This window comes from Scyliorhinus canicula, chromosome 6 (genome assembly GCF_902713615.1).
Source record: "Scyliorhinus canicula chromosome 6, sScyCan1.1, whole genome shotgun sequence".
NCBI classification, from domain to species: domain Eukaryota; kingdom Metazoa; phylum Chordata; class Chondrichthyes; order Carcharhiniformes; family Scyliorhinidae; genus Scyliorhinus; species Scyliorhinus canicula.
This window is the reverse complement of record NC_052151.1, coordinates 27,710,423-27,725,991: the sequence shown is the minus strand read 5'-3', so window position 1 is coordinate 27,725,991 and position 15,569 is coordinate 27,710,423. Positions and strand designations below refer to the sequence as shown.

Here is a 15,569-nt window from a genome sequence, read left to right as displayed (position 1 = left end):
GCAAAACTGTAAAGGGAGAAATACTGTCTATTCCCTAAGCTCAATGTCACCATCCAGCAGGGTGAAAAGCTAGACCTGCAGCAACATCCAAATCTATTGCTCTAAAAGGAATCCGGTACCATTAGTATCTGGCATTGGAAGAAATTAAATAAGCAAATAAATAAAGCATTACAGAAGGAAGCCCCACATTATTTATGGCACTTGACTTTTTTTTTTTAGTTATGACCCAAACTCAGTGTAGTCAGTTAACGTTTTACATTATTCGACTTATTTTTCATATAAAGTTGGAGGCTTTTTGATGCAACAACTGACTGCGCAAGGGTTAACGCATGAAACAGCAACATTTTGCAGAGAAAAGAAACAATAAAATCATTGTATCAGGCATAAGATTGTATTGAAAACAACAGAAATAGGCATCCTTAACAAAACGATCTCAACAGAATAACGCCCTCGGGCTTCAGTATAACGGATTTACATAAATAAGGGAATAAGCCCTCAAAGACGGCACACTCCAAATTTTGCCTTTGAAAAGCTACAGTTTTAATCTTCAGAATATAAACACACATCCATGAAAACAAAGGCTGCTATATCCATGAGTAATTCATGCAATTGTGGTTTTCATTAAAAAAAACAGACCTTTAGACTATCATGTTAATGTGTACATTCCCAAATTATGGCAAGCAAACATTAGCCAACACCACCCCCCCCATACCAACAATGGTGTAAATCAGGACTGGGATGGATCTTAAAAACTCGGAAAACAAAATTGCGGCTTGAAGTTCTTGGTTTATTTTCTGCTGAGGGCCATTACTGATGGCACAAAATCATGTGCAACAGATTGGAAACTAACTGGGTCATGCGTAAATGAAATCAGGAAATTATGGGAGCTACATGCATGCAGCCCGACACAAAACCTACAGCTAGGGAAAAGAAAACTAATTTCCTTGAACCTTCCTCTGGCTTTTAACCATTTCAAAAACTTAATTCAACAGATTTGCTGCTAAGATGCATTAAATTTACTTTCTAATATTGATATTCAAATTCTTCACCCCCACAATCTCTTCATAAATTAAGTACCGTATAGACTACCTGGAAGCTAGTTTGGGCAATCGCCACAGGGTAAATAAATGCCCCTGCGTAAAAGCTAGTGTACAGTGAAACTGCAAAGAAAAATGGTGGATAACAAGCAACAATCAATTGTATGAAAACTAGACTGGTGCTGTTGAACTATAAAATGAAATAGTACCAGACTGGCACCAACAAGACAGCCGTGGACTGGTTAATTGTGAAATATTGAGTCTTTGTATGGAGCCTCTAGTTACCAGACTGCATGTGTGGGTTTTCCAACAGGCCTTCATGGTGCCTATAACATTTCTGTTGTCTGCAGGTACATATTTCACAAATAAATAACCAAACCAGACGCAGTAAATTTCATTGCAAGATTCAAGGAGGTTGCCAGATGAAAGCTTAAAGGTTGAAAAAATAGCCTTCAGCCCAGCCTTAGTTAAGCTTCATCCCAGCCCAAACAAAATATTAATAAAATGCACTGGTTACTGTACTACATTGATTTACATTACAATATGCCACACCTGCGTATTTACTGGAAAACCTTTTTTCAAAAAGACTTAGTTATTTAATTTCTTTTTACAAGCATTGAGGCCCACAAAGACAGTAGCAGATGGTTGAACGGTGCTTACAGGTTACATACTTTAGAATATGAACTGGTATACTTGTAACTTTCTCTGTGTACAAATGATAAGGTGCTTGGGGCTGTCTTTACTATTCACCTCTTCTTGGGCGGGTTTGCCGTGCGAGGGGGTGTAACAGGGCGGCCAGAGTTCAGACCTCCATACTGGTATTTTGCTTTCTTTTCAGAAGGTTTTAGAATCTAAAAATAAACACAAAATGCCCACTTAATGAATCAGAGCAATTCAGGCAGCTGAAAGCTCAAAATATACGCGATATTTTCAACATCAAGCATTCATATCATATCTTTAACATAAAGAAAGAGATACATTGAAAATAAATGCAAAGCTGAAGAAGAAATGTCACACGGTGACTCAAAATAGTGGTCAAAGGCCAAAAAGCCCAATGATTCCAGTTTCAAGCATTCAAAACAAAGGGAGCACTATTTTAATATGGGGGATTGGGGAACCCAAAGTATCAACAAAGAATCCAGGCAACCTTCAAATCTGGTCCCAGAGAGACCGTGTATGCATTGGGAGAAACTCCTCTACTTGGCAAAATGCATGCAGAGGAGGCATTTAAAAGAAAATCTCTCAGCCATTTTCTTCCTAGCACCGGTATCCGAGGAGGAGAAATTAAGTCAAACTGTGCTGTCAGAAAATAGCTCACCCATCAAAAATAATAATAATAACCTTTATTGCCACAGGTAGGCATACATTAACACTGCAATGAAGTTACTGTGGAAAGCCCCACATTCTGGCACCTGTTCGGGTACACAGAGGGAGAATTCAGAATGTCCAATTCACCTAACAGCACATCTTTCGGGACTTGTGGGAGGAAAACGGAGCATCTGGAGGAAACCCACTCAGACACAGGGAGAATGTGCAGACTCCACACAGCAGTGACCCAAGCTTGGAATTGACCCAGGGACCCTGGACCTATGAAGCAACAGTGCTACACACTGTTACCATGCCGCCCACAAGACTTAGACAGTAAAAACAGAAGGAAAATTAAATTTACTAACAGACCACAGTGACGAAATGCTCTAGAAATATTGTTATACTTACAACAAAATTGTTTTGGATGGGCAGAAGCTGGTCAGGTGGCTCAACCAACCAAGAGCTTCATCTCAACAAGTATTTCCAATATTGCAACTAGACATACTGAGACAGAATTGCACTTTGATCGTCCTAGGTCGACCCATTAGCTGGAATTGGCCCAATTGAGATTTTGATCGTGCAGTAAATTATTTTCCAATATGGCAATAAACTGGTTGCCTTATGAGGAAAGGTTGAGCAGCTTAGGCAAACTCAATGAAATTTAGAAGAATGAGAGGTACCCTTATTGTAACACAATTCTGAGGGAGCTTGACAAGGTGGATGCTGCAAGGAGGTTTCCTCGCATGGAGTAATCTGGAATTAGGAAGCAGTTAAGCGGTCTGCCTTTTAAGTCAGAGATGAGGAAGAATTTCTTCCCCGAGGGTTATTAGTCTTTGGAATTCTCTTCCCCAGAGTGCAAAGGAGGCTGGGTCATTGAATATATTCAGGCCGAGTTAGACAGATTTTTGATTGACAAGTAAATTGAGGGTTATGAGGGGCAGGCAGCAGAGCAGTGGAGTTAAAGCCACAAGCAGATCAGCCATGGTCTTATTGAATGCCACAGCAGACTCAAATGCATTGAATGGCCTCCTCTGGCTCCTATTTCTTATCAAATAAATTAGTAACTGGAAACAGAATTCTTCTGATTTACAAATCCTTGCTACAGGCAGGATTGTCGTATGATTTTTTTTTTATAAATGTTTTTATTCAGTTTTCATATTTTATATTGAACAAATTACAAATTGTTAGGAGAGAAAAAAAAACAAACACGCAAAAATTAACATACATATTTACAGGTAAGCATCTTCGTAGTAGTAACTGCGCCCCCCCCCCCCCCTCAACATGTTTATTTAGTTTGGTTTTGGGCCTTAGCTAGCCATCGAACCCCCGTAACGAACCTGTAGCCCCCCCCCTCCCGCTACCTTCCCCCGACTATTCTTCCTCTTGTACATTAGCCACAAATAGGTCCCGGAACAGTTGCATGAATGGCTCCCACGTTCTGTGGAAGCCGTCGTCCGACCCTCGGATGGCAAATTTGATTTTCTCCATTTGGAGAGATTCCGAGAGGTCGGACAGCCAGTCCGCAGCTCTGGGCGGTGCTGCTGACTGCCAGCCAAACAGGATTCTACGGCGGGCGATCAGGGAGGCAAAGGCAAGGGCGTCCGCCCTCCTCCCCAGGAATAGATCTGGCTGTTCTGAAACCCCGAAGACCGCCACTATCGGGCATGGCTCCACCCTCACTCCCACCACTTTGGACATAACCTCGAAGAAGGCTGTCCAGTACTCCACGAGTCTGGGGCAAGACCAGAACATGTGGGCGTGGTTGGCCGGGCCTCTTTGGCACCGTTCACATCTGTCTTCCACCTCCGGGAAGAACCTACTCATACGGGTTCTTGTTAAGTGGGCTCTATGTACCACTTTTAGTTGCGTCAGGCTGAGCCTTGCGCACGTGGAGGTGGAGTTGACCCCATGCAGTGCTTCGCTCCAGAGTCCCCACCCTATCTCCATCCCCAGGTCGTCCTCCCATTTCCTCCTTGTTGCGTCCAGTACGGTGTCGTCCCTATCTACCAGTCGGTCATACATGTCACTACAGTTCCCTTTCTCTAGGATACTTGCGTCCAGTAGGTCTTCCAGTAGTGTCTGTCGTGGCGGTTGTGGGTACGTCCTCGTCTCCTTTCGTAGGAAGTTTTTGAGCTGCAGGTACCGTAGCTCGTTCCCCCCAGCTAGCTGAAATTTCTCTGTCAGTTTGTCCAGTGTTGCGATCCTGTCGTCCGTGTATAGGTCCCTGACTGTCAGTGTCCCCCCGTCCTGCCTCCACCTTTTGAAGGTGGCGTCAGTCAGTGCTGGTGTGAACCTATGGTTGTTGCAGATGGGAGCCCTGTTCGACGTTTTGGTCAGGCCAAGTTGCTGCCGCAGTTGGTTCCAGGATTGGAGGGTGGCTGTCACCACTGGGCTGCTGGAGTGTTTTTTGGGTGGGGATGGGAGTGCTGCCGTGGCGAGGGCCCGGAGGGAGGTTCCCATGCAGGAGGCCTCCTCCGCACGCACCCACTCAGCTTCTGGCTCCTGGATCCATCCCCTTACTCGCTCGGCTGTTGCTGCCCAGTGGTAGAATTGTAGATTCGGGAGGGCTAACCCTCCCCTGGTTTTTGTTTTTTGTAAGACCTTCTTTGGGATCCTAGCATTTTTACCCCCCCATACGAACGCCATGATGAGTTTGTCCAGCGCTTTGAAAAAGGCCTTGGGGATGTAGATCGGAATGGATCTAAACAGGAAGAGGAACCTGGGCAGTACGTTCATTTTGATCGTCTGAACTCTCCCCGCGAGGGAGAGCGGGAGTGTGTTCCATCTTTGCAGGTCCTTTTTAACTTCCTCCGTCAGGCTGGTGAGGTTCCATTTGTGGATCCCTTTCCAGTCATGGGCTATTTGGATCCCCAGGTAGCGGAATTTATGTCGGGCTTGTTTGAACGGCAGCCCCTTTAGTGCTGCCCCCCCCCCCCCCCCCCCCCCCCTTGCGGGTGGATTGTCGTATGATTAAAGACTTGGGTACATCGGGGCTTTATATTCTCTAGAGATTAGAAGAGGTGAAAATGGCTTCTGACATACAGGATATAGAGGTTGTTTCCCTGGATAAGGAATCTAGAACATAAAAGCACAGTCGCAGGATAAGGGGGGTGATAGATAGATAGATAGAGAAATACAGCACAGAACAGGCCCTTCGGCCCACGATGTTGCGCCGAACTTTTGTCCTAGGTTAATCATAGAATTTTGGACAATTTGTCATGGCCAATCCACCCAACCTGCACATCTTTGGACTGTGGGAGGAAACCGGAGCACCCGGAGGAAACCCACGCAGTCACGGGGAGGATGTGCAGACTCCACACAGACAGTGACCCAAGTCGAAATCGAACTTGGGACCCTGGAGCTGTGAAGCAATTGTGCTATCCACAATGCTACCGTGCTGCCCTTAAGAAGTTAACCTACACTCCCTTATTCTACCCTAATCCAAGTACCTATCCAATAGCCGCTTGAAGGTCCATAAATTTTCCGACTCAACTACTACCACAGGCAGTGCATTCCATGCCCCCACTACTCTCTGGGTAAAGAACCTACCTCTGACATCCCCTCTATATCTTCCACCATTTATCTTAAATTTATGTCCCCTTGTAATGGTGTGTTCCACCCGGGGAAAAAGTCTCTGACTGTCTACTCTATCTATTCCCCTGATCATCTTATAAACCTCTATCAAGTCGCCCCTCATCCTTCTCCGTTCTAATGAGAAAAGGCCTAACACCCTCAATCTTTCCTCGTATGACCTACTCTCCATTCCAGGCAACATCCTGGTAAATCTCCTTTGCACCTTTTCCAAAGCTTCCACATCCTTCCTAAAATGAGGTGACCAGAACTGCACACAGTACTCCAAATGTGGCCTGACCAAGGTTTTGTACAGCTGCATCATCACCTCACGGCTCTTAAATTCAATCCCTCTGCTAATGAACGCTAGCACACCATAGGCCTTCTTCACAGGATTAGGCCTGAGGTAAGAAGAAATTATTTCATTCAAAGGTTTGTGAATCTTTGGAATTCTCTACTGCAGAAGAACGTTGAATATTGAGTTGTGGAATATATTTAAGGCTTAAGATAGACACATTTGTGACTTCAAAGAACCAAGGGATATGAGGAGCATGCGGTTGAGGAAGAGGATCAGCCATGATCGTACTGAAGGTATAGCAAACTCAAAGGGCCGTTTAGTCTACTTCTGTTGCTATAGAAAAATAGAGGGTAAGCTTGCAGGGAACATAAGAACTGACTGTTAAAGTTTCTATAGGTATGTGAAGAGAAAAAGATTGGTGAAGACAAATGCAGAAATAGGGGAATGTATAACAGGTAACAAAGAAATGGCTGAGCAACTAAATACATACTTGGATTATGTCTTCACAAATGAGGACACAAATAAGATACCAGAAATGTTGGGGAATGCAGGGTTTAGTGCGGAGAGGAATTGAAGGTGATCAATAGTACTAGAGAAATGGTGTTGAACAAATTGATGGGCTGGAAGGCTGATAAATTCCCAGGGCCTGATAATCTAAATCCCAGGGTACTTAGGAGGCTCTAGAAATAGTGCATCCATTGGTGGCCATCTTCCAGGATTCTAAAGAATCTGGAACAGTTCCTGCAGAATGGAGGGTAGCTAATGCAACTCCACTATTTAAAAAGGGAGATAGAGAGAAAACGGAATTATAGATCAGTGGGGAAAATTCTAGAATCCATTATCAAAGATTTTATAGCAGAGCACTGAGAAAACAGTGGCAGGATCAGACAGAGTCAGCATGGATTTATGAAGGATAAATCATGTTTGACAAATCTACTGGGATTCTTCGAGAATGTAACTAGTAGAGTTGATGAGGGGGAGCCAGTGGATGTGGTGTATTTGGATTTTCAGAAAGCTTTTCACAACGTCCTGCATAAGAGATCAGCATGTAAAATTAAAGCGCATGGGATTGGGGTTAGTGTAATGAGACGGATAGAAAACTGGTGCTCAGACAGGAATCAGAGTAGGAATCTCGAGTCTTTTTCAAAGTGGTAGGCAGTGATTAGTGGGGTGCCGCAGGGATCGGTGCTGGGACCCCAGCTATTTACAATATTAATATTTATATTAATGATTTAGATAAAGGAACAAAATGTAATTTCTCCAAATTTGCAGATGAGACCATGTTTGGTGGGAGGGTGAAATGTAAGGAGGATGCAGAGATCCTTCAGTGTGATTTGAACAAGTTGAGTGAGTGGGCAAATGAATGGCAGATGCAGTATAATGTGGATAAATGCAAGTTTATATGCACTTCGGTAACAAAACGAGAAGGCATAATTTAGGAGAGGGGAATGTGCAATGAGATCAGAGTGTTCTTGCACACCAGTCACTGAAGATAAGCATGCAGGTACAGCAGGCGTTAAAGAAGGCAAATAGTATTCTGGCCTTCATTCTGAGAGGATTCAAGTACAGGAGCAGGGATGTTTTGCTGTAATTATACAGGGCCTTGGTGGGGCCACGCCAGAAAGCGTGCGCATTTTTGGTATCCTTATCGGAGGAAGGGTGCTGTTGGTCTAAAGGGAGTGCAGGGAAGGTTTACCAGTATGATTTCAGGGATGATAGGATTGACGCACGAGGAGAGGTTAAGTTGGTTAGGATTGTATTCGCTGAGGGGCAGCATGGTGTAGTGGTTAGCACTGCTGCCTCACGACACTGTGGATCTATGTTCGATCCCGGCACTGGGTCACTGTCAGTGTGGAGTTTGCACATTCTCCCCGTGTCTGCGTTGGTCTTACCCCCACAACCCAAAGATGTGCAGGGTAGGTAGATTGGCCATGCTAAATTGCTCCTGAATTGGAAAAAATATATAATTGGGCACTCTAAATTTATATAAAAAGAAAGAGAAAAAAAGGATTGTATCCCCTGGAGTTCAGAAGAAAGAGAGGAGATCTCAGAAACCTGTAAAATTATAACAGAACTAGACAGGGTAGATGCAAGAAGGATGTTCTCGATGGTAGGGGTGTCCAGAGCCAGAGGTTACAGTCTAAGGATATGGGGTCGACCATTTAGGACTGAGATGAGGAGAAATCTCTTCACCCAGAGAGTGGTGAGCATGTGGAATTCGTCAAAATGAATGGCACAGTAGGCTCAAAGGACTGAATGGCTTCCTTCTGCTCCTATTTTCTATGTTTCTATGATAGGGATTGAAAAACTATTGAGAGAGCCAATCGGCCATCGCGAATAGCGATGTTTAGTGAATATCAGGCACCACACCCACCACTATTCCACCAACCCCCTGAAGAGAGGATAGCAAGTTTGCAGAGGTTGAACGGGAATCTGCTGGAATACGTAAATACTTTGCAACTGTGTTTAAAAAAGAAAACGCTAGGAGGACAAGGTAAATCTCGAATCGGTCAAAGGAAGATGATAGTTAAGTAAAACCTATTATTCCATTTAGCTAAATGAAAAATGTGCTGGGATCCAAAGATTCTGAGGGAGGAAGAAGAAAGATGCAAGAGAAATTATTCCCCAATTTAATAACGCCCACTTGCTAAAAACAGGGCACTCAGGTTAGACAGTCAATATACACTTGGCTCCATTTTCATCTGATCAGGAAATCAGATGGTAAAAATTGGACATGAGGCTCTAACTCAACAAGTTAGGCAAGATTAAAATTGTGGCTGATATTTCAGGGTTCTATTGAGTTGGAACTGGAGGTTGGACAAAGGAATACCCATTTTCAAAAACAGACATAGCTAACCTGGATAATTAAGGGCCAATTAGTTTAACACCTGAAATATGAAACATTCTGGAATTTTTAAATACGAGATGACTAACTATGCACAAGGAGAAAATGCTAATCATCCAACACTCACTCATTCCAGAAAAGAAGATTGCGCTCAACAAACCCTAAGAGTCCCTTGAGTAGATGACAGATGTAGTGGATGGGGAAATGCAATGGTTGCATGTTCATGGACTTTCAAAAAGGCTCGACAAGGTAGGACCATAGGAGTCCAAGCATGAAGAAATGCAGAGATTTGAGCCTAAACAATAGTGTCATACAAAACCATGGGATGCCAAAAGAGAGCAGCCTGAAATCGGAAATCCAGACACCTACTGCTTATTTGGAAAAAAATATTATTTTTCACCTGGCCCCAAGAATTAATGGATTCTGGAAGAGGCCATAAGAGCCCTTTCAATAGCATAATTTAGCATCATGGACACTGATGACTAACTACTGGATCACAGTAGCACTGTGGAGTTTGTTGTTTGGAGGGCAGCACAAGTGGATAGCACTGTGGCTTCACAGCGCCAGGGTCCCAGGTTCGATTCCCTGCTGGGTCACTGTTTGTACGGAGTCTGCATGTCCTCCCTGTGTCTGTGTGGGTTTCCTCCAGGTGCTCCGGTTTCCTCCCACAGTCCAAAGACGTGCAGGTTAGATGGATTGGCCATGATAAATTGCCCTTAGTGGCCAAACAAAAAAGGTCAGGAGGGGTTATTGGGTTATGGGAATAGGGTGGAAGTGAGGGCTTAAGTGGATCAGTGCATTCTCAATGGACCGAATGGCCTCTTTCTGCACTGTATGTTCTATGTCTATATAAACTATGTACAGTCAAATGAGCTACATGGATCTCACCATTACCCCCTGGTTCCTCTAATAATAGCTCCATATCCTCATCCAACTGGCAAAATTAGTGAACACAAAATGAATTCTTACGTACAAGGGCGGCACAGTGGCTAGTACTGCTGCATCACAATGTCAGGGACTTGGGTTAATTTCTAGCCTTGGGTGACCGTCTGTGTGAAGTTTGCAGATTCTCCCTGTGTCTGTGTGGGTTTTCTCCGGGTGCACCAGTTTCCTACAGTCCAAAGATGTGGTTAGGTGGATTGAGCATGATAAATTGTACTTTAGTTTCTAAAAGGGTAAGTGGGGTTACTGGGATAGGTTGGGGCCATGGATCTAGGTTGGGTGCTCTTTCAGACGGTCAGTGCCGACTTGATGGGACGAATGACCTCCTTCAGCACTGTAGGGATTCTATGCTTCAAGAGGTTAACCGGAGGAAGGCAGCAGATCCATCACCTGACACAAGTATTTGCCCGTTTTGTCTCCAAGAAACATTCATTTTTCTTGACGAGTATATTGTACTGAATTGAACACAACAAACTCCACACTACCATGAAAGAGGTTAATTAATAGTTGACCAACATGTACCTGAAAAGAACACATTAATGTTTCATCGACACTCATCATTCCTCCAGCGTTATCAAACTCGCCACAGTAGTTTGGAGCAGAAAACAAAGTAACCAGCTGGCGTTTCGCAAAGAATTCGTATCCATCTTCAACCACCTGAAAAATATTAATGGTTATTACATGAGCAAGGTTTTAATTTTCAACTCTGATATTGCAAGTTATTTTCAGCCCCAAACCACTGCGTATTCCACAACTAGACATTCAGTCATGCACAAACTCTGCACCAAGAATAGACAGTAGAGTCAGACAAATTCTTTGCACTATATGTAATTAGTCAAGGCACAAAGTCTGGAAATCTACAACACCATAAAGTAAACTCTCTGCTTTTGCTGCAGTAACATATGAAACACAGGCAAGGCATCTCTATTGTGGTGTTTGAAACAACTTTTCCAAATCTATTAATGTTTCCCATCGCATGAGGAAATAGAAAGTAGACTATAGAAATGTTGTGTAATTCAGACAGGCTTTGTATAGCCGTTGTATATCTCAGGGAAAAAAAAAGTCCTCAACAACAACAACGGGGGGGGGGGGGGGGGGGGGGGGGAAAGAAGAGAGAAGGAATACCTGGTTGTTGCTGGATTGGCCAGGGAGGAGTTGGTGCGGGTCGGGGTGAGGTTCTAACGCCATGGGAAACGGGCCGAGTGGGGGGTGTTGGCCAGGGGCGAGCAGTCAATGGGCTATGGCTAGTCGGCGGACGGGGTGCCCCCTGATCCGGCTGATCACGTGGAACGTGAGGGGGTTGAATGGGCCGGTTAAGCGGGCCCGTGTGTTTCCGCATCCGAAGGGGCTGAAGGCGGACGTGGCCATGCTTCAGGAGACTCACCTGAAGGTGGCGGACCAGGTTCGTCTGAGGAAGGGGTGGGTGGGCAAGTTTTCCATTCAGGGCTCGACGCGAAGAACCGGGTGGGTGGCGATCCTGGTGGGGAAGAGGGTGGCGTTTGAGGTGTCTGAGGTGGTAGCTGATAGTGGCGGCAGATATGTGATGGTGAGCGGTAAGCTGCAGGGGGAGAGGGTGGTGTTGGTAAATGTATATGCCCCAAATTGGGATGATGCTGGTTTCATGCGGCGTATGGTGTCCAGAACCCGGGGTCACAGTCTGAGGATACGGGGTCGACCATTTCTTCACAAAGAGTCTGGTGAGGCTGTGGAATTTGTTCCCACAGGAAGTAGTTGAGGCCAAAACATTGTACGTTTTCAAGAAGCAGTTGGATATAGCACTTGGGGCGAAGGGGAGCAAAATACATGGGGGGGGGGGGGGTAAAGGGAGGATTAGGCTACTGAGTTTGATGATCAGCCATGATCTTAAAGCTTGAAGGGCCAAATGGCTTCCTCCTGCTCCCATTGTTGATGGGAGATTTAACAATGATAAAGGCACTGAACATCAAGATGAGATAGTTAAGATTCTCTCTTGCTGGAAATGGCCATTGCTTAATACTTTCGTGGTGTTATATTACTTGCCACACATCAGCACAAACCGCAGGTCTTGCTGCATACTGGCACAGACAGCTTCACTATTTGAAGAGTCACAACTAAACATAGTGCAATCAGTAGCAAATAGCTGGCAAGGCCATCATTTATTGCCTATCCCCAACTGCCCCTGAACTGATTGGCGTACTGGGTCAATTCAGAGGGCAGTTAAGAGTCAACCACGTTGCTGTGGGTCTGGAGTCACAGGCCATAGGTATGACAGATTTCCTTCCCTAAAGGACATTGGTGAACCAGATAGGATTTTATAACAATTGGTAATAGTTTCATGATCACCATTTCTAATATTAGCTTTCAATTCCAGATCTGATTAGTTGAATTAATACTCTACCAGCTGCCATGGTGGAATTTGAACCCGTGTGCCCAGAGCGTTAGCCAGAGATCTTTACTAGTTTAGTGATATGATAATTCCACCACTGTCTCCCTCAAAATCCAAAAGCATTTCACAGTTGCCGATAACGATAGTTCTGTTTACATAATATTTTTAATCAAACAATCTTTTACCTGATGGGCACGACATATTAGATCTAAATCATGTCGGTTGAGAAATTTGCTGACAACATCAGCGCCAAAGGTGAAAGACACACCACGATCATTCTCACCCCAACCTTGAACATCCTTGTCAGGATCTGACCACAGCAAGTCACAGAGCAAACCTGAAAAGATTACATATGCATGTCAAAGAAGTAAAAGTGTGGAAGGACTCCTCCATGGGAGGTCAGCACGTTGATGGGAAATTTCAGAAATTACATCAATTGCTGAATGCCAAATGTCATAGAATTGTGCAGGCATTCGACTTTCCTCGGTAGCTTTCAAGTGATCCCAACATATGGGGGATATATTTTGTTGGGGAACGAAAATAAAAACAAAATAGCCATAGGTTAACACGTAAAAAATGTAATACTCTGTAAATGAGTGTGCCATATCACTTCTAACTACAGTTAAGCATGCTTTAGTGGCCTGACTTTCTCTCGTAATACAAAATAAATTCTGCTCCCCCTCTTCACATGCATTTCCCCACACAAAAGGGACAGCACACCATTTACTCTTTCGGCACCCAAATAGAAAATACATCGCTTAAATAAGTAAGAGCTGTAAATGAAGTTTCCTCTACAGAATGGAAATTTATCGCCGTCTGGCCAATACCTCTTCATTAACATATGGAATCTTTTGAGTTTGAGGAAGAGATCAATATATTTCTAGATATTAATGCTATCAAGGCATATGGGGATATAGGGAAATGGCATTGGTAGACCAATTAGTTGTGAGCTAGTTGAATAGTAATGCCGGCTGGAGGGGTTTAATAGCCTACTCCTGTTCTATGTTCTTGAAAAGTCATGGTAAGCAAGAGGATGGGAGATGAGTGGCACCATAACCTACCAAAGTTGCACTGGAACACTGGTACCACAGGTACACTGCCTGGCTTGTTCCTACAAGTCTTACAACACCAGGTTAAAGTCCAACAGGTTTGTTTCAAACACGAGCTTTCGGAGCACGGCTCCTTCTTCAGGTGAAGGAGCCGTGCTCCGAAAGCTCGTGTTTGAAACAAACCTGTTGGACTTTAACCTGGTGTTGTAAGACTTCTTACTGTGCTCACCCCAGTCCAACGCCGGCATCTCCACATCATTGTTCCTACAAGATACTAAGAAAGCTACAGAGTTTAGACCTTTGCAGGTGAGAAGAGGACAAATGTTCTCTTGCAGATTTATTAATACTGAAAAGAATCTGACTCATTGCTTCACAAACCCTGTCGATACCTCAAAAGCTTTATTTTAAAATAGAGTTTATGGCTCAGGATGATCAAATGTTTTATTCATGTTATTATTTGGTAACTTGGAAGGTTAAAAATGGCATTCAGGCTTGAATCCACTTGGTGCATTCTTACTACAGATAATCCTGTGTAATTCCATCAACTGCAGGAGAACAAAAATAGTCTCTAACGTGTTTACTGTTCTCCCGTCTCTGTACAATGTTAAAAAGTTTATTGATGTTTGAAAGCACAGTGTTGCAGATTGCCATGGTGCGAATGAAATTGTTTGGGAGGCCAATGCTTCTCAATGACCTCATGCCTTGAATGTATTCCTGCAGAGTAATCTAACCGTTGTTTTCACCCTAAATGGGAAAATCCACGTCCTGCAGAGAACACAGATTCACTGGCACCTCATCTGTAAAAGATACTGCCTCATGCTCTTTTGCACAATTTCCAAAAAAGTCTCCTCCAGGCACATGACACGAGTGAAAATTTTCCATAAATTGAAACTATAAGACGTGCACTATTTTAATGAGTATTGCTGACTAGGCACCAAACAAGACATACAATGAGGGCCTAATTTTATATTATTGATACCTTTAGATCATAAAATATAGGACAAAATAAAAATCAAAACATTTTTTGTCAAGTAACCAGTCTTTTGAAGCAAATTAAATGGTGTTTGGATTAAGGATGAGCACAAACTGAATTGACCCCCTTACTCAGTTAGCTTTCCTGTTGTTCAACAGGAGAGTAATCCCCACCTGCTACTTATCTTTCAGTGGACACCTCCCCTCTTGTAGGCCACTGAACTTTTAACACCAAGGTAAAACACAACGTGCAGTCACATGCATTTACAATAGTGTTGTTTCTTGGGAGAATAACACACCCGATGCTCCAATATACAAGTGTCCCATAAAATGGCTACCCAAGAGTGTACACCTTAATTATATACAGTGAAACATGGTCCAATGGACACTTACATTGGCAGGCAGCTGTAAAAGGCAAACACTACAGAGCAGTCCAAAATATTTCCCCTATAAAAGAGACACTCAAATACTGGACTGAGGAGGATTTAGGGAGCAGTTGGCTCATCCCCACAACTGAGAAGGGGATCGCAGAAGACCCAGTGTCAAAGAATGGTAAAAGTTCTAAACATTACTGCAGTGATTACAACCACCCCCCCCCCCCCCCCCCCCCCCCCCATGAGAGAGGGAGAGAGAGCGCATTAGGGTTAGATAATTGTTTGTAGCCTGGAAACAGCAGAGCCTCATCTTGACCAGTAAAGATGGCAGGAACTCTGGGTAAGTTTATGATGTGTGTGGCCTGTAAGCTGTGGGAGATTTTGGATTCACACGACAGCCAGGACACACACATCTGCATGAAGTGCCAGAGGGTAGCAGCCCTTGAATAACATGTGGCTGATTAGGAGTAGCGACTTTCTTCACTGTGCACCATACAAGAGGGAGAGAAGCTTCTGGAGTAGTCGTACCAGAGAGTGGTCACTCCACATCGTTATAGGCAGGCAAGGAGGAGTGTAGGGCTAGCAGGAGAGTTGGTGGTTATTTGCCAAAAGGAAAGGAAAGAGTCAGCAGGGACAGGAAACCCAGGACTCCTTGGAGTTGTCTAACAGGTATGACATTTGAAATGCTTATGAAGTGAGCAACATGACCCGAGGGAAAACCACAGCACTCTGATGCCCAAGGCTACTCTGGGAAGAGAGAGAGAGGCTAGTAGGCAGATTAGAAAGGTGGTTCTAGTGGGTGACTCAAC

The 15,569-nt window shown here is 44.1% G+C and overlaps 1 protein-coding gene across 4 annotated transcripts in view; it reads right to left on the bottom strand.

The window, feature by feature from the left end:
* Nucleotides 1–375: 375 nt before the first annotated feature.
* ppp1cb (protein phosphatase 1, catalytic subunit, beta isozyme) overlaps nucleotides 376–15,569 on the bottom strand; it is a 124,611-nt gene continuing 109,417 nt past the window's right edge. For all 4 annotated transcript variants that reach the window (XM_038799073.1, XM_038799075.1, XM_038799072.1 and 1 more), the window contains 3 exons: nucleotides 12,551–12,702; nucleotides 10,523–10,657; nucleotides 376–1,888 (listed from right to left, as the gene is read on the bottom strand). In XM_038799073.1, coding sequence (XP_038655001.1) covers nucleotides 1,784–1,888; nucleotides 10,523–10,657; nucleotides 12,551–12,702 — 392 coding nt within the window. In that variant the 3' untranslated portion in view covers nucleotides 376–1,783. The remainder of the gene's footprint in view (nucleotides 1,889–10,522; nucleotides 10,658–12,550; nucleotides 12,703–15,569) is intronic.